Here is a 21,183-nt window from a genome sequence, read left to right as displayed (position 1 = left end):
CGTAGGATGAACAGAGGCCCTTTATGCCAAACATGCACGGATGTCTCTGCTCCTGGGGAGTGGGAAGACGGCAGACAACTTCCGGGCCCTCAGCCCGACCCCGCAGGCGTGGAGGAGAGAACTTGGGGGGGCGCCTGGGTGGCTTCGTTGGTTACGTGTCTGCCTTCGGCTCAGGTCCTGATGCCAGGGTCCTCGGGTAGAGTCCCGCACCGACTCCTTGCTCAGCAGGGAGCCTGCCTCTCCCTCTGCTTGCCACTCCCCCTGCTTGTGCTCTCTCTCTCTCTGACAAATAAGTAAATAAACAAATAAAATATAAAAAAAAAAAAAAAAGAGGGAGAGAGACCCTGTGATGGGGAGGGGAAAAGGCTCAATCTTGCAGGTCAAGTCCTCCCCTCTCCGCCCCACAGATGATCTAAAGCAGGGCCTCAACAGGTGACAGCAAGTTCCCAAAGGTAAGTGGACACAGGGAGCCTCCCCTAGCCCACGCTTTCCTTGGACCACAGTGGAGTAGACAAGAGCCCAGAATCTAGACCTCTACTTTCTGGGTTCAAATCCTGACTCTCCCCTTTGCTAGGGTGTACCCTTGGGCAAGTTACTTAATACTGCCGTGGCTCAGTTTCCTCCTCTGTAAAATGAGGACAACAATAGTACTTACCTCACAGAACTGCCATGAAAATTAAATGAGTTAATATTTACAATGTGCCGGGGCGCCTGGGTGGCTCAGTGGGTTAACGCCTCTGCCTTCTCCTCAGGTCATGATCCCAGGGTCCTGGGATCGAGCCCGGCATCGGGCTCCCTGCTCAGTAGGGAGCCTGCTTCCTCCTCTCTCTCTCTCTGCCTGTCTCTCTGCCTACTTGTGATCTCTGTCTGTTAAATAAATAAAACCTTAAAAAAAATAAAAACAATAAGTCCATTCATTCATGAATATTTATTGTCCAGCTACCGTTTGCCAGGCACTGTTGGAGGCCCTGGAGACACAGCAGTGAACAGCGCAGGTGAAAACCCCTGTCCTCGCCGAGCTTCCATTCTGGTTAGGTGAAAACAGACAATATAGAAAATAAAAATAGAAAGTATAAGAAAATATATGGTGTGTCGGATCCAGGTGGAGACATGAGAGACCTCATGTCCATGGAGAGGCCTCCAGCCTTGCACCCAAAGCACAGCGGGGTGCAGGAGTTGGAAAGCAGGAGGAGACCCTGGGCAGGCCGCAGAGTGGAATCCCTGCTCACCCCCTCGGGGTAATCATCATCATCATCAGTGCCATATAAAAGCAGCAAACACTTCTATAGCATTTATTCCGTGCCAGGCCCTGTTCTATTCACTTTACATATATCATCTCATTTAATCCTACAAGGTTGGTACCATTATTGTTCCCATTTTTCAAATGAGGGAACTGAGGCATAGCAAAGTTCTGTAACTTGCTTTACGTGAGCTGTATGATGAGGGGAACAAGCTAGGATTCCAGCCCAGGTCATCTGGTTCCAGTATAGGTAGGATGTGGGTAGGCTGGACCTGCAGTGGAGGGGGGGCACTGGACGCGCTGCCATGCCTTGGGACTGGGTAGGGCCTGACCTTCCCACAGACTGGAAGGAACACACGAACAGAGCCCTAATACCTATACATCCAAGACCCAATATACTTAATGCACAGCTCAAGGTTGTTCAGAGGGCCCAAAAGGAATAACCCCAAAACCATGAAATAGAAATAAGGACTCAGCCCTGGAGAACTCCATCCCCAGAGCCATTCTCCTTATGCGGTCCCTGCTCCCCACCCTCTCTCCAGACCACTCCATGAGGCTTTAAGCCCAGCCTCCTGTGACCTTCAGTCACCATTCCAAAGCCCTGGGATCCCACCCAGAGACCACAAATACAATATATGAATGAATAAATATCATAAGCCTGGGAAATTTAACAAAGGCAACAACAACTCCAGACCCAGCTGGGAACCAAGAAGGCAAACCATCAAGAGGCCAACAGAGAGGCAGGTGGGACTGGTGATCCTAGAGAGAGCTGGAACCCACAGTTGTAAAATTCCATGGAGGGGGCAACCCTCTACAGTTCGCAAGACCTTTCCACAGCCTTTCTCACCTCACTTGATACTGTTCAATTCTTACCTTAGGCAAGGCAGAATTTGCGAGACCAAGTTATCAAATGCAGAAATTGAGTCCCAGAGAAGAGTGATGAGTTATTTAAGACCACATGCAGGACTGGGAGTCAGATGTCCAAAAGCCCTTCCATTGTCCCACTCAGAGAGACAGAGTAGGAGAGAGAGAAAGGGAGAGAGAGAGAGAGAGAGAGGAGGGGCAGGAGGCAGGAGGCAGAGGCTGATACAGAAGACCCAAGAGTGGAGAAATCCTCCTTCATGATCTCCAGGAGACCCTAAGGGGCAGGGCTTAGCCTCCTGAAAAACCCTCCAACCCTCCTGCAGGAAGATCAGAGCAGCACAGCATCTTCACTTCTCCATTCCCAAGCCCAGGCAAGCTGGGTTCTGAAGGGAAGAGAAGGAACAGAGCCCTTCGAGTAGCATCAGACAGCATTTTAGTTTCCAACCTCATCATCAATGAACTTTAGAGCAGGGGATACCCATAAATACGATCTCCCTGTCCCTCTATGCCTCCCATTGGATATAGTTGGGAGACGGAGGCCCGGAGACAATGAAGTCCCTTCCAGAAATCCACACCAACTCAAAGGAAATCGATATTCTCCTTGCCAGGGCATACTAGAGAGGAGCCATTCTTTCTTTTGGTTGACACTCTAAGTTCCCTGGAAAGAGCCCTTGGAATCCAGGAGATCTGATTTTTACTCTGGCTATGCTGAGACTCACTGAGTGGCCTTGGGGACTCCTCTTACATAATGCAAGTTTCGTAAGTGAAAGGTATTTTGTCTCTCGGGCCCTGATTTTTCTCTGACCCCTTGAACGGTCTCTGCTCTATAAGTGCTCAATAAATAACCATTGAATGGTCATCTAGAGGGCTAGGGCAGTGTCACCATGAGAGGCTGAGGCCTGAAAGACAAGACTAGGGAGCCACAAGCTTTATCTTCAGATACATGAAGGGCTCAATTCTGCCCACGGATATTTATTGAGGGCCCGTATGTGCTGGGGACTGGGTATTCAGGTATGAGCGAGACGGCCATGCCCTGACCCGAAGAGCTCCCAGTCCACTCTAGTGTGGGATGTGTGCACATTTTTTGGTGGGCTTCCGAGGGTAGACCCCGGTGCTAGGCAGGAGTTAGATGCAAGGGGCAGACTGCTCAATAGAGTCCGGACGCTTTTCTCAGCTTTAGCTGCCCTGGAATGGTCTCATGCTCGGGGTGGTGAGCGCAGCGGAACTGCAGTGTTCAAGCAGGGCGCCAACCGCCCACCCGTGGAGGCCGCGCCAGGACTATGCGGGAGAAGAGCTTTCCGCCTTGGGTGAGGTCACTTTCCACCCCCAGATTCTCTGCCTACAAACCCTGCAATTCTCTGACGCTGGATCTTATTATTTTCCAAATTTCAAGGTCTCATGACGCTGACAGCCGCGAATTCTGAGTTCTCTGTGCGCCCGCACCCCCGGACCCCAAAGCAACGGAGCCGGCTCCAGCAAGGGTCCTCCCACCCACGGCCTCACGAGGTCTTAGGGGAGGGTCGGGGGCCCCTCCCCGCCGCGTGGGGGTGTCGGGGCGCAGCCTGCGCGCGAGGCTGCCGCAGGCTTCGCGCGGAGAAGGGTGTTCGGAGACCAAGCGGACAGCGCCGGGACACGTGACATTCGCTCGTCTCGGTCTGTGGTCCGCGACGGTGGCACCGGGCCGGTCACGTGACGGGGGGGGTGCCCATGGGGTGATGTGCGATGCAGGGTCCGTCCGATGACGATCGGTGACGCGCTCCCGCCCGGGTCGGCAACGGGATTTCCGTCGGAAGACGCGACAGTTCCGGCGAAGGGGGCGGGCTCCCCCGTCCTGGCAGCTCCGCTTCCGCTCGGGGCGCGGCGGCTTCCGCCCGCAGCCTCTCCCCGGGCGAGGAGGAGACGCGACCCCGCGCGCATGCCCCGATCATCCCAGAGGGGCGGGGCCGAGGCTGCAGGAGCGGGAGGGGGGAGAGAAAAGGGAATTCCAACCTGTGGGACCTCGGGGGGGTCCCCGAGGTCGGCTTCTTCCCACTGACTGTGGATGGTGCCCGGGGCAGGGCCTCTGGTGGCTGGTGGGGGAGCTCGGGGGTCCGCCGGCTGAGGGAGGGGGGAGTGTCCGTGTCCGAGTACGAGTGGGGTACGCGAGTTCCAAAACTTCGTCTTGAGGCCCTCGGGGCTCCGGCGCCGGGGACAGGGAACTCGGGCCGCCATGCGCGACAGGACCCGCGAGCTGAGGCAGGTGAGCAGTGGGGGCTGCCGGGTTGCGGACGGGCGGACCGGTCAGGGTCTGGCCGGACCCAGGAGTCCTGGACTCCGGGGCAGGGAGGGGTGGCTGCGGGCTGCGGGCTGCGGGGGAAGACCCGGAAGTCCCCGAGTCCTGCGGCGAGAGAGCCACCGCGAGGAGATGATGCCGCCGACCCCGGCCCTGTAGGGGGATGACAGTTCGGACGAGGAGGACCAGGAGCGGGTCGCGCTGGTGGTGCACCCGGGCACTGCGCGCCTGGGGAGCCCGGACGACGAGTTCTTCCACAAGGTAAGACTGCGGTCCGGCCTTCTGCGCGAGGGGCTGGATGACTCGAGGTGCAGCGGGGCCGCAGAACCCCATCGCTCCTTCAGCCCTCTCGGTCACCTTCCCCAGGTGCGGACAATTCGACAGACTATTGTCAAGCTGGAGAATAAAGTCCGAGAGTTGGAGAAGCAGCAGGTCACCATCCTGGCCACGCCTCTTCCCGAGGAAAGTCAGTGAAACCCCAAGTGCAAACGCGCGCTCAGCCGGAGGGATTGTGGGGTTTGTAGTTCCGTGAAGGTGGTGGCCGGGGAGGTTGGTTGAGGCAGGGGCTGCTGTTGGGGAGTCCTGGGTTTCTCTTGCTCAGGTATGAAGCAGGACCTGCAGAACCTGCGCGAGGAGATCAAACAGCTGGGGAGGGAGATCCGATCGCAGCTGAAGGGTGAGCTCCCTAGGACCTCAGACGGATCCTTCCCTGTGGTCCTGCCCGGCTCCTGGTATGTCTGAGGAGTGTGTGGCCCAGAGAGGCCAGTGATGTATCCAGATCACATAGCAGGCCTAGGCCTAGAAGCACTCTGTCCTGGCTTCCTGTCCATATTGTTTTCCACAGCACATGCCAGCCCCTAAGTTCCTTTATTTGTAAGGAAACCATTTACTTCTACAGTTTTTGCTGCCTAATGTGCATTCTTTGGAGGGGCAGATGGGGGTTTCTCAAGAGTCCTCTGTATTCCGGTGGGAATGCTCTGATGTATTGCAAAGAAAAATACACGTTCTTCCATCGGAGGCTCAGAATTAGTCATTTATGATAAATTTTAATTCCCAAAAGAATCCCATGGAGATATGCACCTCTCTGTTGTATGGATGGGGTATGGCTCTGGCCCTGTGTCCTGGTCTCATGATGTTTTGAAATCACAGCTCAAATCCCCTTCCTCACCAATACCCTGTGTCTTCCCACAGCCATAGAGCCCCAGAATGAGGAAGCTGATGAGAATTATAACTCAGTCAACACAAGGATGAGAAAGACACAGGTGGGTTGTTAGTCCCAGAACTAAGACATTTCACATCATTAGATGGATCATTAGCTGGTTTTCAAATGGGGAAACTGAGGTTGAAAGAGAGAAAGGACTCACCCAAGGTCAAGACTCCCGACTCCCAGTCCACTTAACAATCTGTCACCTTCTCCATTCGGTGACAAGTTGCTGGGTCCCCAGATATGATCTGGGCTTGACTGTGGAACGCATGCTTTCTAGAAACCAAGGTGGGAGGTCAGGCTTGAATAAGTGACAGAGACATCACTCAGATAGGGTTTGGTAGCTACTATCCCTGCCCGGGGAAGAAGGGGGAACAGTCATAAGTAACTGGGGGTTTCCTGCCCACGTGACAGGGACAGCCTCTGCCCCATGGGCAGAATTCAAGAAGTCAGCAAGAGGAACTTCCTGGAGGAGGAAGGTCACGGACTCAAATCTTAGCAAGGAGATTTGAGGCAATCCAACTGCCCCGCTCTGGGTTCCCAGTGAGGAGTTACTCGGATTTCCTGGAGGTCAGAGTTGCAGCAGGAAGGCTCAGAGCTCAGCAAGTCCCCTAGATTGAAGATAGAGCCGTTTGGGCAGCCTGCAGGGGTGCAGCTGAGGGCAGGAGAGCAGATAGGTCTCTGGGGAAGGTGCTCCAAGGATTGAACACATTGAAGGTGGCCAGGGAAAGGCAAGATGAGAGAACATCTCGTAGGGAGCCTGTGGCGGTCCCTGGTGCGAGAGGCTGAGGGCCCAGATGGACCCTGTCAAGTGCAGCAAGTGGACTGCCCTCCGGGTATACTAGCCCACCTTTGGTCTGAGCAGTGAGGCTGGTGTTCAGCAAGTATTCACAGGTGTTTATGAGCTGTTTGTTTTAGCTGTTTGGGATACAGCAGTGAACCCAGGAGCCCTATCCTCATGGAGCTTCTGTTCTGGTGGGGAGAGACAAACACGTTGATAAATATGCACATTATTTTAGAACATAGTTAAGTCCTCCGGGAAGGAAACGAGAAGCGGGACGGAGAGTGCCGGGAGAGGGCGGGTTGCAGCGTTAGGTAGAGACGACTTTGTTCCCTCGGTGATCTCCGGTGATCTCCGTGGGGCGTGAGCCTGCTAGACCCGGGGAGCAGCGAATGCAAAGTCTGAGGTGGGGGTGGCTTTCGTGGAGGCAGGAGAGAGGGAGGGAGGCAGCAGCTGGAAGAGGTGGGTCAGAGGGGACGTGGGGGAAGGGAGGGTCACGTCGGCCCAGAAAGGGCTTTGGCTTTTCACTTGGAGAGAATGGCGGCTGCGGCGGCAGGCACCTAGAACAGCCTGTGCTGTCCTCGTGGGGGTGTCGAAGCCAAATCCTTCCGGGGTGCCCAGCCTCGATTCTCTCCCGTCAGCATGGGGTCCTGTCCCAGCAATTCGTGGAGCTCATCAACAAGTGCAACCTGACGCAGTCCGAGTACCGGGAGAAGAACGTGGAGCGGATCCGGAGGCAGCTGAAGATCAGTGAGTCGGGGTGTGTGGCCCGCAGTCAGGTCACCGGATGCAGCTCTGAGCCTGGCTTTTCCCCTTCACAGCAAATGCCAGGATGGTGTCGGATGAGGAGCTGGAGCAGATGCTGGACAGTGGGCAAAGCGAGGTGTTTGTGTCCAATGTGAGTGGCCACAGCTTCGCCTCCCCCTTCCGGGACGCTTGTCTTCTCCGAGGCCTGGCCCCTTCTGGTTGAAGGAATACGGAGGCCCAGAGGGGAATGAGTTAGCAGGCTTAGTGTCACGTGTCAGGGCCCCAGCCCCGGTTCCAAGTCCCAGGGCTGCCCGAGAGCTCAACGGGAACTTCGGACCTGCTGCCAGGTTCCCTGTGACCCGTCTGTCCATTGCTGTCCACTCCCCAGATACTGAAGGACACACAGGTGACTCGACAGGCCCTCAATGAGATCTCGGCACGACACAGTGAGATCCAGCAGCTTGAACGCAGTATCCGTGAACTTCATGAGATCTTCACTTTTCTGGCTACCGAAGTGGAGATGCAGGTGGGCCCCCGAGACAGCCGACTGGGCTTGACCTGAGACCGTGTTCAGTCAGAACCCCTCCCGTGACTGTCCGCCCATCTCCACCCTCAAGCCTCTCTCTGAAGCTTTCGCCCCCCATCTCCCCCAGGCTGGCCCTCACTCCTGAGTGCCTGCCTCCGCAGGTCTGGGTGAGGCCAGGTGGGAGGTGGTGTTTTGTGGCCCTTGGCTGTAAGCTTCCGGCTCTGTCCTGGGGGAGCTCACTCGCCAGTGCCTCAGCCAATAGCCTCGTGCAGCTGCGAGTCACGGGGAAGGGACTCCATTCAGTAGGAGAACCAGGACCTGAAGGCTGGCGGTGCCATGAGGAGGCAGGGGTGGGGAGGGCTTCACAGCTGTTGAGAGGCAGGCCTAGAAGAATGGGCAAATTCAGACAGATGTCCGAGGGGACAAAAGTCCACACTCTGTGAAAAGGTATGGGCCTCTTAAGGCACTTGGCCCTAAGTCACAAAGGAAGGTTGTAGCAGGTAAGGGAGCAGGGCAGAAGGGGCCACAGGGTAAGAGGGAGCCCGGAAGCCCTCCTCAGGCACGTGAACTTTTGTGGTCCTGCCCCGCACCTTGTTAGTGCTGTTTGCTGCCAGAAAATGGCCTTCAGGCGGCTGGGGCGCACAAGCAGAGGAGGTGCCGGGCCCTCGGCCCCCAGTCATGCCTTCCTGCCTGAACCACGCGCCCCTCTGAGCAGGGGGAGATGATCGACCGGATCGAAAAGAACATCCTGAGCTCCGCGGACTATGTGGAACGCGGGCAGGAGCACGTCAAGATTGCCCTGGAGAACCAGAAGAAGGCCCGGAAGGCGAGCCGCCCCTCCCGCCCCTCCCGCCCCTCCCCTCCCCAGGCCCTCCCTCTCCTCCTCTTCCCTCCCCTCATCCCCGACCCTGCTAGCCTTCCCCCCCTCCTGAGTGAGTGTCCCTGAACTCCTCTCCCACAGAAGAAAGTCTTGATCGCCATCTGTGTTTCTGTCACTGTCGTCATTCTGGCGGTCATCATTGGTATCGCCACATTGGTGTGAGCCGTCGCACATTCTCGGTGAGCTCCTGGGGCTGCCCCCGGCCTGCCGCCTCCCAGGCCCCGGCCCCGCCTCCCAGGCCCCGGCCCCGCCTCCTTCCCTCAGACCCTCTTCTCCCTCCTTCCCTTGCAGGCGCTAACAGCACCGGAGACCCGGGTCTGCCCTCGCTCCGCGCAGCTGAGCGGGGAGGGCAGGACAGAGCCTCCAGCTGGACCCCTTCCTCCCACTGGGCCCGTGCAGAGGGGCAGATGGTTCTCCTGGGGTCGGCAGCCACTCATTCTTGGGGGCTTCCCGAGTCAGGCCACCATGCCTGCGGGAAGGCCTGCGGCATCCTGTTTGGCTGGGACACACGGTTTTGTAAGAAATTAAAAAAAAAAAAAAGTGCTTGGAGCCTGCCCTGTGCTTGTGTGTTCCTGGAAGGGGCGGCCCACGGCCTTCAGGTGTCAGGCCTCCCCTTTTCCTGGCCATCCTTGGAGCCAGGCCCAGCCCAGAGAGACTCCGATCAGACTGTGGTAGGTGCTGTGACTGCAGAAACTGGCCCGGCCCTTCTACTCTCCCACGGGAGCAGGTGGGACAGGCAGGGACACATGCCTCTGTCTGGCTTATACTGCCCTTGGGTAAAGACTACTGGGAGTCCCTAAGCCCAGAGCAGTGAAGCTGGGCCAAGCCAGCCTGGGCCAGGGGAGATATGTGTGGGCACTGGTGGGCATCGGAGACCAGGGAGAGGCACCGTGAGTCATGGAGGCTGATACAGTCAACAGGGAAAGGCCCATGTCAGAATGGGTGACGTTTGGACGGAATACTGGGGAGGAGCCAGTTACAAGGAAGAAGCAGGGGAGAGTTACCAGGCAGAGGAGAGCAGCCCTGTACCCAGAGAAAGGCCACATCAGAGTGTGGCCTGGAGAGCCAGGGACTCCGGATCAAGCCCTGGTTACTAAGCGGCTATCTGGCTGAAGCAGTAGAGGAGCCTGAAGAGCCTGAGCCCTGGTTTCTCTGAGGCACCTAAGCTCCAGCTCTCCCTGTCGAAGAGTTCCAAGTCCCGAAGCCTGGTGTCCAGAGCTGGGCGTCCCTTCCCCTGACGCCGGATTTCAGGGGAAAGCGAGCTCCCAGCCCTGAAGCCCGGCTGGAGTGGGGCGGCGCTGACCCCAAGCTCGGTGCGGGGGCCAGCCACCCCGACCCAACCCACTTCCAGCTGCTGCGTCGCTGCGGCTCCAACCTGCCCTTGCGCAGCCCGTGTGGCCTGCAGGACCGCTCGCTTCTGGTGCGGGGGTAACGCGAGCCCGAGAAGGGCGGTCTTGCCCTTGGTCTTGTCCTGGTGCAGTCTCGGACCCTGCCCCGGGACCGGCCTGGGGAGGAGCCGGAGGGCGGGACTAGGCCCCCAGGACCCGGGCCGGCTGCGCCTCGGTCCATCTGGGTACCCGCCTGCAGCGCCTCCCAGTGGCCCTAGACAGACTCTGGCTTGGCCGTTGCAAGCCTCGGCTGGGCCCCGAGCGTGGGGGCGTGGCCTGGCCGCAACTGGAAAACGATTGGCCCGCGGAACTAAATGTTTTTCCTAAGGAGCATTGGGATTGGTCAGGAGGACGCCCAGGGACCGCCCGGGGGAGGGATCAAACCACGACAGGCCGGCCGCAGATATGGGCGGGGCCTCCGGAGTCCTCGGTCACCCTCTAAAGTGATTGGGTCACGGGGCGGGGCTTGACCAAACCTCTGAATGAGGGGAGGGGCGCAGGCTTGAGAGAGGCTGACCAGGATGGGCGAGTCGGGGACTTCTCTGCAGAAGGCGAGTCGGTCCCTCTCCCCAACCCCCGAACTTGGCAGCTGCTCGGGTCTGGGAGGGTAGCCACGCCTTGGTGCTGCCCGAGATCGTGGGTCCTGAATCCAGATGAAGCCCTAGGCACCTCAGCAAAGAGCTCCCCGTTCTCGCCAGTGTGCAAGCACGACCTGGATGTCCACTCGGTGCGAAACCGCGGGGCCAGACGGATCTTGGCCCAGTAGAAGACCCATTTGGATACGGGGCCTCCGGGCTTCCCTAATTCTCCATCTCTTCCCCTGTGGCCTGCATCTTCCGCGGAATCCTGTCCTCGCGGTCGCCTTTGTCCACCCCTCATCTTTCTCCTTCGGAGGAAAACTGCACAACCCGTCGGCACCTACTGGGACCTGATAGAGACGATCAGATCTGTGACGAGACAGAGTCACATCGACGCCCCTGAGGGTCAGTGTGTGGTATGTGACTTGGGATTGGCTTTGCTGGACGGCGCCCCCCCGAAAGCCCGCCTACGTGTCTGTCTCCCCCAGGAAGTGGTCCAGAACCTCCTGACAAACATAACTAGATGGCCGAGTGAGCCTTGGATGCCAGGCCCAGTAGTTTGAACTTTTCCTGTGGGCTAGGGGACACATGGAAGGTTTTTGAACAGGTGAGTGGCAAGTTTGGGGCAGACTTAGCAGTCAGATGGACCCGTGCACTGGACATTTCACAGCCTCTCCCGCATATACCCTTTCCCTGGGGGAAACTGACCTGAATGAGGGGTTAGGGGCAGGTTTTGCACTGAAATCTTCTCTTGGGGGCTGTCAGCCCAACTTTCAGAGAACAGGGTCTTGTTTGGATGTGGTTTTTCCAAATCCATCTTGTATCATAACTTTTCAGCTGTAGCTCTCCCTGCTTATTGCCTCATTCACTCAGTATTTTATGGTTCAAATTACCAGGGAAAAATAACATACAAATTGTCTAGCCAGGTCAAGACTTTACCCTTGACCATGATGTATGTGAAGTGTTTATGTGGCACAAAACACTGCAGCAGAGTGTCCATAAAGGGGGAGTGGACGGGCTCAATGACCGACATTTCTTGTGCAACCCTGTGATAGACTGTATTATTGTTCCCAATATATACTGCCCTTCCTACTGGACCACTCACTACAGGGTTGTATCCATTCGTGCCCCACTTAGAGCAAGGTTGGCTCTATGTCTTGCTTTTGCCAATGGATTGTGAGTAGAAATGTAAAGTATCACTTTCAGATAGAAGCTTTAAGTATCAGTGAGTAGGCTGGCAGTTTGCCTTTTCTTTTCCCGTTTGCTGCAAACCACCGATATTTGGAGACTAGTTGTTGCCACATCAGAATAAGTCTAAACCAACTGTCACAGAGCTAGTACCCAGAAGTGGGGCGCTACCACATTAAAAAATGAACCTGAATTATGTGCCATTGGCTTTGGAGCTGGACAGCAGCTGATGAGGAAACCATCAGCAGAAGTTGGAAAGATGGTGACGTGTTAGGCTGTGGTGAAGCATTTGGTTAAACCGTAAGCTGGAAATAAGTAAGAATATAAATCATGTCCCAATGAGCTTGGGCCTTTAGGGAAAAAGGAATTTGAGAAAGAATATCAGCAGCATGACTTGATTGCTTTGGAGACGCATTTGACAGATTACTGTAAGAAAGAGAGAACTCTGAAAATAATGGGCCAGTTTTTAAGCATAAATGGAAGAGAGTATAGAAGGTCCAGGCAGGTGATCTATATTTTTAAGCAATGAAAGATACAGTTGACAAAGCCCTTAAGCTGAAAAGTTTGAGTGAAATCCATCTTTGTGGCAAGGGTCTTAATCAAGTGTATGGCTTTCATGCCTTTTGTAGAAACCTCTGAATTGATCAAAGTGGTTCCAAATAAAGGCTTTCAGTTAGTGGAGGTGATTCAGAAAAGAGAGATTAAGAGTACAACTCTCCCAGAGGAGTTAGTAAGCTTCATTTGCTTACAATTAACTCTAAAGAGAGAGGCATGTCTGAAAAGAATTGTGCGTTTGGCAGTTAGCCCATAGAACTGACTGGAATCAAATAGATAAGAAGCTTTCCCTCCTCACAAAAGCCACTAGCTTGGATTTTCAAAAGACCATGAGTGTTCAAGATCTTGAGAGCTCCCAAATTTCTATGGACATGAAGGAGACAGAAAGCTACTTTGCCTCTGAAGGGCATAACCTCCAATGTTTTCTCAGATGTGGCCAAGGAGAATAAATGGGAAAGAATGAGCTACTCTATGGGAACCAGGGAACAAGCTCCAGGAAGCAATCCCACCCCCAGGTAAAGGTGGGGGGCCTTGAACATCTGCCCAGCAGGATGCTGCAGTTACCATGGATCAGTAAGTTGCTGTGTGTCTCCCAAACACTCCCAAATAGTGTTTACTGCTATTATCCCTTCTCTGTTCCGCTTCGGATGTTGGATGTGCATGAGGAAGTGGGGGCAGAGATGACTGGTGATGATGATGGTGGTGGTGGTGATGATTTTGGTTCATAGTTCTCTGGATCAAGAGAAGCTACCTCTGGACCTGCTATGACACTACTAGTGGTCCTGGACTTGAGCATGATGCCATGATTAGATGGGTCATTTGGGTGGTCTCCCTGGGGAAGGATATGTATATATCTTGCATGTAGAAAAAACACAAAGGCCATATTTGTGACAAAGAAGGCAGACTAGGAAGATTTCACAATTGTTCAAAACCCATCGTTCATTAACCCTTGCTGTGGGGCCCCACCATATGAGATTATATTTCCCTACCCCACAGACATCAGCTTTGGGGATGTGGCTTGCTTCAGGCCAAGGAACTCGAGTAGGAGTAACTGTACCACTTTCAAGAGGAAGCTTTAAGAGCCATCACAGGGCCTGACGCCTTTCTTCTCTTCTTTGTCTTGAGATTGAAGAATTCCAGATTGAGGCCATTCCTTCAGACTAGATTCCGATTCTGGAATGAAGATGAAGTAGAACAGAGCCACAGCTGTCCCATGGAGGACATTGGTTCACAACATCCTCAGAAGCTTCCCAATGGAGGACATTGGTTCACAACATCCTCAGAAGCTTCCCAATGGAGGACATTGGTTCACAACATCCTCAGAAGCTTCCCAAGTGAAACCTGAAACCAGCCCCTGTACACAGAGCACAGGGAGAGACTGAACAAAGAGGCAGGCCACCGCAGATCAGTACATGGTGGGGTTAAGAAGCAAGGGGACCTACATGCCACCAGACACGTAGATCTCTGCACCTCCCACCAAATCTTAAAAATCTATATAGAGGGCTTGGGGTGCCTGGCTGGCTTAGGCAGTAGAGTGTGTGACTTCTGATCTCAGGGTCATGAGTTCAAGCTCCATGTTGGGCATGGAGCCTACTTAAAAAAAAAGTTTTTGTAGAGGCCTTCACTGGGTTCAGTCATGTCTACCATGCAGATGGTCTCAACAACACAGTACTCTCTCAAGGCTGCATCCTTGGGGCAGCGTCTGGGGGCAGAGAAGTCAAGCCAAATGGACATTCCAAGGACAAGGGAGGGGTATGAGGAGCCTTTGATTACAGGGGAGGGGGAGTGCTGCTCACAGGTCAACTGGCAGTCATATCCTTTTGATGACCTGATGAGCTCCCCCAACAGAGGACATGGAATATCAGTGAGAAAAACACATTTGTTGTGAACCACTGAAATTTTGGGATGGTTGTTACTGCCGCATAATTTGATCCTAGTTGATGGATAAAAGCTCTCCATGTTGCAGAGACTCTATTCAGTTCTCCTTTCCTTTTTTAATTTTTAATTTTTTTAAAAATATTTTATTTATTTGTTTGACAGAGAGAGAGAGATCACAAGTAGGCAGAGAGGCAGGCAGAGAGAGAGGAGGAAGCAGGCTCCCGGCTGAGCAGAGAGCCTGACTTGGGGCTCGATCCCAGGACCCTGAGATCATGACCTGAGCCGAAGGCAGAGGCTTAACCCTCTGGAGCCACCCAGGCGCCCCATCCTATCCTTTTTTTGAAGAAATATTTTATTTATTTATTTATTTATTTGAGAGAGCGGGAGAGCGAGCGAGCGAGCGCACAGAAGGAGAGTGTGAGGAGGAAGCAGGCTCCCCGCTGAACGGAGAGCCTTACGCAGGGCTCGATCCCAGAACCCCGACATCGTGACCTGAGCCGAAGGCTGATGCCTAACCCACTGAGCCCCCCGGCGCCCCGGAGTTCTCCTTCCCTGTCGTGGAGACAGTCAGCACACCAAACTGAGCTGAGGTAGTTCTCTGAGGTCTGAGGCTTGCCCCTTGTTTAGAGATATTTACCCTCCGATGCAGTGAGCCTTGCTGGTTCTTGGCAGGCTGTGGCAGCTGCTTATGTGAACTAGAAAACCATCTGGGCGATGGGGCTCAGACCTTCTACCATCAGCTTGGTGCCTGGTAAATGTCAATCTCACATTTATCCCAAGACATATCTTAGGATATACCATATATATCCTGAGACCACAATGGCGCTATTACAAAGGACTTGTCCAAAAGGAAAAAAAAGTAAAACCCAAACTTGCCTTAATTACAAAGATGTCTGCCCTTCCAGGAAGCCCCAACATAATGGATAGTAAGTGGCAATTTGTACTTTTGCTTATGGGTACATCTGCATGGAACAGAGAACCAAACTAACCATGGCTTATGCAAGGTAGGAGTTTATTTCTCTCTTGTATAAAAGTCCAGATTAGTATGGTGGGTCTTTGCGTGAAGTTATCAGGACCAAAGCATAATAATTAAAAAATAATAACAAATTATTTGTTTAAGATTTTACTTGTTTATTTGACAGAGAGAGAACAAGCAGGGGCATGGCCGTCGAGGCAGAGGGAGAAGCAGGCTCCCTGCTCAGGGAGCCCGATATGGAGCTGATCCCAGGACCCTGGAATTGTGACCCCAGCCAAAGGCAGATGTTTCAGTGACTGAGCCACCCTCGTGCCCCAGTAATAAATTCTTTTGTCTTGTTGCTGTTCCATCCCTGGGATACTGCCCTCCCCCACGTAGTCTAAGATGGTCCGCCAGCACTTCCACAGCTGAGCCCTTGTGAAGCAGGAAAGTCAAGGGGATGGCTTGCCCTTTACCCTAAATCGCAGACCCAGAATTTCTGCTCTAATCCTATGGGCTAGAATGTAGTCACGTGGCCAAGAAATAGACTCTTCCCCTGGGTAAGCTTTTTGTCCAACCAAAAGTTCTAGGGGAACTGGGAAATTATTCCCAGGAAACAAGATAACTCGGGAAGGATGATTATTGGGGGACAGTCCACAGTTACAGCACATACTACCAGCGCTCACCCCTCCCAATTGTATTAGCCTCCTGTTACTCCTGTTACAAAGTCCCACACACGTAGTGGTAAAACAACATGCATTTATTCTTTTACTGCTGCAGAGATCAGAAATCCAAAATTAGTTTCAGTGGGCTAACCCATCAGGGAGTCGGTAGGGCTGACTCCTTCTGGAGGGATTGTTTGCCTTTTCCAGCGTCTGTTGGATGCCGGCATTCCCTGACCAGTGGCCTCGGCCTCCAAAGCTTCCACTGTCTTATCACCTTCTGCTGTGATTCTGACCTTCCTGTCTCCCCCTTATAAGGATGCTTATGATTACTTTGAGCCCACCCAGATACTCCAGGATAATCTTCCATCTTACAACTCCTAATTTCATCTGCAAAGTCCCTTTTGTCATATAAGGCAACATTCTCAGATTCCAGGGATGAGCATGTGGACATGGTTGGGGGCAATTGCTTAGCCTCATTTCACGTGTAAGTGGAATTTTTAAAAAATAATAAATTACATATATATAATTTATTTATTTGACAGACAGAGATCACAAGTAGGCAGAGAGGCAGGCAGAGAGAGAGGAGGAAGCAGGCTCCCCGCTGAGCAGAGAGCCCGATGTGGGGCTCGATCCCAGGACCCAAGACCATGACCTGAGGCGAAGGCAGAGGCTTTAACCCACGGAGCCACCCAAGTGGGGTTTTTAGAAATGTATTTACTCATGAAATATTTCTTGGGCAAGAGTCACATACTCGGTGTTTTAGAAAGTGCCGGAGAAATAGAAGTAAAAATACTTTTGCCTTTCATGGAGTTATATTTTAGTGGAAAGGACAAGTAAAGACATAACTAAGACACTCCAAAACCATGACATGTATTATTAAAAATTAAGCAGCATTCTATGACAAAAAATGACAAAGGATTGGAGATGGCCATGTTAATAGGTAGTTAGAAATGGCTTCTTAGAGAAGGTAACTAATCCCAAGGACAGACCCGGGAGCTCAGGCCAGAACAGAGCCATGGAGGATTACTTCTAGTCTGGAAACCTAAGGGAATCTGCTCAGCCGGTTGTTGGAATTGCTTTGGATTAGTGACTCCTTTCTACCTTCCATTTCTCCCCATTTGAACCAGAACGTCTATCAACTCTTACCCTATGCATTTCCCACCATGCAAGTTGGGAGTACCTGACTTGTTTCTTCAGTTCTATAGACCACAGATGGCAGGAGTTGTGTTCTAGGAAGAATTAGAACCAGAGCCTCATCTGCATCTACTTTTGAATAATGAGATTTAGGACTCTGGACTTGATAAGATTTGTATGAGGTTTTTTGGACTCTGACTTGATGCTGTAATGGGATGAGACTTTTAGGGACCTTGGGAGGAAGTGGATGTATTTTGCATGTGGAACAGACATAAATATTTGAGGGCTAGAGGGTGAACTATAGTAATGAGAAAAATGGCCCCCGAAGATTCCAACCCCTAATCTCTATGAATATGTTACCTTACATGACAAAAGAGACTTTGCACATGTAATTAAGTTTACTAATTGGTTGACCTTAAGATAGGCAGAGTATCCTGAATTATTCAGGTGAACCAATGTAATTACATGAACTCTGAAAAGCAGAGATGCTTCTCCAGCTAGCAACAGAAGAGGAAAACAGAAGTCAGAGAAATTTGAAACAGGAGGATTTGATGTGCCAATGGCCAGTTTTGAAGGGCCCCCAGCCAAGGAATGTAGATGGCCTTTAGAAGCTGAGATCAACCTCTGACTGACACCCAGCAAAGAAAACAGGGACCTGAGTTCTACAGCCAAATGGAACCGAATTCTGTTAATCACCTGGCTAAGTCTGGAAGTGGTCTCTAGGGGAGAACCTCCAGATAAGAGCCCAGACTGGCCAAGACCTTGACTTCCATTTTGTGAGACCCTAAGTAGAGGACCCAGCTGAGTCAGACTGGACTTTGGACCTATAGAACTGTGAAATAAGAAATGGGTGGGGCGCCTGGATGGCTCAGTCAGTTAAGCAGTCGACTCTTTTTTTTTTTTTTTTTTTTTTGGACAGACAGAGATCACAAGTAGGCAGAGAGGCAGAAAGAGACGGAGGGGGAGGAAAGCTCCCCGCTGAGCAGAAGGCAGAGGCTTTAACCACACTGAGCCACCCAGGCACCCAAGTATTCGACTCTTGATTTCAGCTTAGGTCATGATCTCTGGGTCCTGGGATCGTGCTCAGTGGGAGACTATTTCTCTCTCTGCGCCCCACCCCTGGCTGGTGCGCTCTCTCTCTCTCAAATAAATAAATAAATCTTAAAAAAAATGGGTGTTGTTTTTAAGAGGCTGAATTTGTGGTTTTTTAGTATGCAGGGATAGAAACCTAATACTGGAGCCAGGACTTGAATGAAGAGAAAGAGCATCATGGATGGGCAAATCCTGGGCAGTGTTTTCCATCCCCAGCTTTTCGCAAGTGTAAGGCCCCAAGCCTGGGAAGAAAAAAACAAATTTGTTTATTTGCTGGGGCCTGCTCTGTAGGAGTAGGTAGATGAGATCAGAGCAGGATAGGGACTGAAAGGAAGGCAGGCCCCAGCTGGAGGGATTTCTATTGAGAGGGGTCTATGTGTAGGGAATTGAGAACTGGCTTCCAGATCTTGGTTGAATTCAGAATCACTGCTCCACCTATTAAGCTTGCTGACTTCCCATTATCTCCTCCGCAGCCCTGGCCCTGGAGCATTCTCCTGGGAGAAGCCCATAATTCATCCAGCCATTTGGCTGGGAAGTGGGTGATGACTGTCGTCCACAGTACGGACAGAGCAGTGATACAGCTGCTGCTTGTACCAGCAGCAGGGTGTGTGATTTGGCATTCCTGCGATGTGCTCCCCCTTGGACAGTCGTGGTAGAGAGCCAGGGGGCAAAGGAAGTGAGGGCAGAAGAAAAGTGAAGGCCAGAAGTTAGATTGGACATTATCCAGATAATAAAACTGGACACAGACATCACAAAAAAAGAAAATTACAAACCAGATCTATCAATATATGAAAATTATTATACAGCATAATTTTTTCCCGGAATGCAAGGTTGGTTTAACATCCAAAAATCAATTAATGTAATTTTTTTTTTAAGATTTTATTTATTTATTTGACAGAGAGAGATCATAAGTAGGCAGAGAGGCAGGCAGAGAGAGAGAGGAGGAAGCAGGCTCCCTGCTGAACAGAGAGCCCTATGCGGGACTCGATCCCAGGATCCTGAGATCACAACCCGAGCCGAAGGCAGCGGCTTAACCCACTGAGCCACCCAGGCGCCCAATTAATGTAATTTTTTAAAGTTTATTTAAGTAACCTCTAAACCCAAGATGGAGCTTGAAGTCATGATCCTGAGATCAAGAGTTGAATGCTCTTTCAACTGGAGCCAGCCAGGTGCCCTTCAATTAATGTAATTCTGAATATATTTAAAAAATTTTATTTGCTTATTTGAGAGAGAGAGCCTGAGCGGGTGGGGTATAGGGACAAAGGGAGCAGGAGAAGCAGACTCTGCTCTGAGCAGGGAACCAGACCCAGGGGTTGATCCCAGGACCTTGAGATCATGGCTTGAGCTGAAGAGAGATGCTTAACTGACTAAGCCACCCAGGCGCCCCTAATTCTGAATATTAATAAAGAAGAAGAACCATATAATCATCTCAATAGAAAATACATTTGAGGACTCCAACACCCTTTAATTACAACAATTAAAAAAGCTTGAGAAACTATGAATAAAATGAAACTTCCTTAACTTGCTAAGTATCAAAAGGCATCTATAAAAAAATTCACAGTTAATATACTTAAATGGTGAAAGACTGGATGTTTTCCCCCTGAGATCAGGATGTCTGTTCTCTTTAACAATGTACTGAAAGTTCTAGCTCGGGCAACTAGGCAAGAAAAATAAGTAAAAGGTATCCAGATTACAAAAGAAGAAGTAAATTATCCAGATGACATGATCTTGTATATAGAAAACCCTTAGGGATACACACACACAAATTATTAGAGCTAATAAACCAGTTTAGCAAGGTTGCAAAATATAAGAATAATGCACAAAAATTTATTGTATTTCTCATTGCTGGCAATGAAACAATCCAAAAATGAACTAAGAACAATGCCATTTATAATAGAAGCAAAGAGAATAAAATACTTAGATATAAATTTAACAAAAGAAGAGTAAGATTTATATGCTGAAAGTGACAAAAACACTGAAAAGAAATTTAAAATCTAAATATATTTTTTTAAATATTTTATTTATTTATTTATCAAAGAGAGAAAGAGCACGAGGCAGAGGGAGAAGCAGGCTCCGCACTGAGCAAGGAGCCTGATGCTGGACTGGATTCCAGGACTGGGATTCCAGGACTCTGTGTCTGGCCAAAGGCTAACACAACTGACTGAGCCACCCAGGTGTCGTGAAATAGATTCTTTAAATCCCAAGTTCATGGGTCAGAAGATTTCATGTTAAGATGGTAGTGTTTCTCAAACTGATCTGCAGATTCAATGCAATGCCCATCAGAACCCCAGCTGCTTCTCACTTTTCACAAAAACTGTAAAGCAGATCCTAAAATTCATATGGAAATGTAGGGAATCCAGAAAAATTTGAAATAGAAGAATAAGTTAGAGGAATTACAAGTCTTGGTAAAACTTACTACAAAGCTACAATAAGCAAAAGAGTATGGTACTAGCAAAAAGAAAAGAGAGACATGATAGGTAGATGATAGATAGATACACCTACATGGAACACATGGAGATTCTAGAGATAAACTATGTGTACAGTTAGGTTATTTCCACAAGGGTATCAAGAGGATTCAGTGGAGAAGGAACATTCTTTTTAACTAATAGTGTTTGGATAAGCATGTGCAAAAGAATGAAATCACATATAAAGATTAGCCCCAAATGGATCAAGTATCCAAATGTAAGAGTTTTAGCTATAAAACGTTTATAGGGGCACCTGGGTGGCTCAGTGGGTTAAGCTTCTGCTTTTGGCTTGGGTCATGATCTCAGGGTCCTGGGATCAAGGTCCACATCAGGCTCTCTGCTCAGCAGGGAGCCTGCTTTCTGCTCTCTCTGCCTGCCTCTCTGCCTACTTGTGATCTCTCTCTCTCTCTGTCAAATAAATAAATAAAATCTTAAAAAAAGAAAAAAAAATAAGGCCTCTGCCTTCGGCTCAGGTCATGATCCCAGAGTCCTGGGATGGAGCCCCACATTGGGCTCTCTGCTCAGCTGGGAGCCCGCCTCCCCCCATCTCTGCCTGTGTCTCTGCATACTTGTGATCTCTGTCTGTCAAATAAATAAATAAAATATTTTAAAACAATTAAAAAAATAATAAAATGTTCAAAGTTTACCGAAAAAAAGTTATGAATTTTTTAAAAAGATTTTATTTATTCATTTGACAGAGAGAGACACAGCGAGAGAGGGAACACAAGCAGGGGGAGTGGGAGAGGGAGAAGCAGGCTTCCTGCCAAGCAG

General features: G+C 51.2%; 1 protein-coding gene and 1 long non-coding RNA gene across 8 annotated transcripts; both read left to right on the top strand.

The window, feature by feature from the left end:
* The first annotated feature begins 3,703 nt into the window (after positions 1–3,703).
* Positions 3,704–9,058, top strand: STX4 (syntaxin 4). Of its 6 annotated transcripts, none has more exons than XM_032328122.1 (12): positions 3,937–4,343; positions 4,536–4,637; positions 4,743–4,842; positions 4,978–5,052; positions 5,568–5,638; positions 5,995–6,150; positions 7,003–7,111; positions 7,183–7,259; positions 7,497–7,634; positions 8,350–8,460; positions 8,596–8,693; positions 8,806–9,058. In XM_032328122.1, exons 1-11 carry the CDS (start codon positions 4,314–4,316, stop codon positions 8,674–8,676), a joined length of 1,050 nt encoding a protein of 349 aa, XP_032184013.1. In that variant the 5' UTR covers positions 3,937–4,313; the 3' UTR covers positions 8,677–8,693; positions 8,806–9,058. The 6 variants fall into 6 exon arrangements, with proteins under 6 accessions (XP_032184016.1, XP_032184013.1, XP_032184014.1 ...); XM_032328123.1 differs by having other exon boundaries at positions 3,938–4,343; positions 4,721–4,842; XM_032328124.1 differs by having other exon boundaries at positions 3,938–4,637; positions 4,721–4,842.
* Positions 9,059–10,460: 1,402 nt separating this feature from the next.
* Positions 10,461–13,471, top strand: LOC116580610. Of its 2 annotated transcripts, none has more exons than XR_004281731.1 (3): positions 10,461–11,087; positions 12,654–12,738; positions 13,349–13,471. It is a non-coding gene; the product is annotated as an uncharacterized LOC116580610 (long non-coding RNA). The 2 variants fall into 2 exon arrangements; XR_004281730.1 differs by having other exon boundaries at positions 12,654–12,796.
* Positions 13,472–21,183: the final 7,712 nt, after the last annotated feature.

The sequence above is a fragment of the Mustela erminea genome, chromosome 20 (genome assembly GCF_009829155.1).
Source record: "Mustela erminea isolate mMusErm1 chromosome 20, mMusErm1.Pri, whole genome shotgun sequence".
Taxonomy (NCBI): Eukaryota; Metazoa; Chordata; class Mammalia; order Carnivora; family Mustelidae; genus Mustela; species Mustela erminea.
The sequence above is the reverse complement of the archived record's forward strand: the minus strand, read 5'-3'. Positions and strand labels throughout refer to the sequence as shown.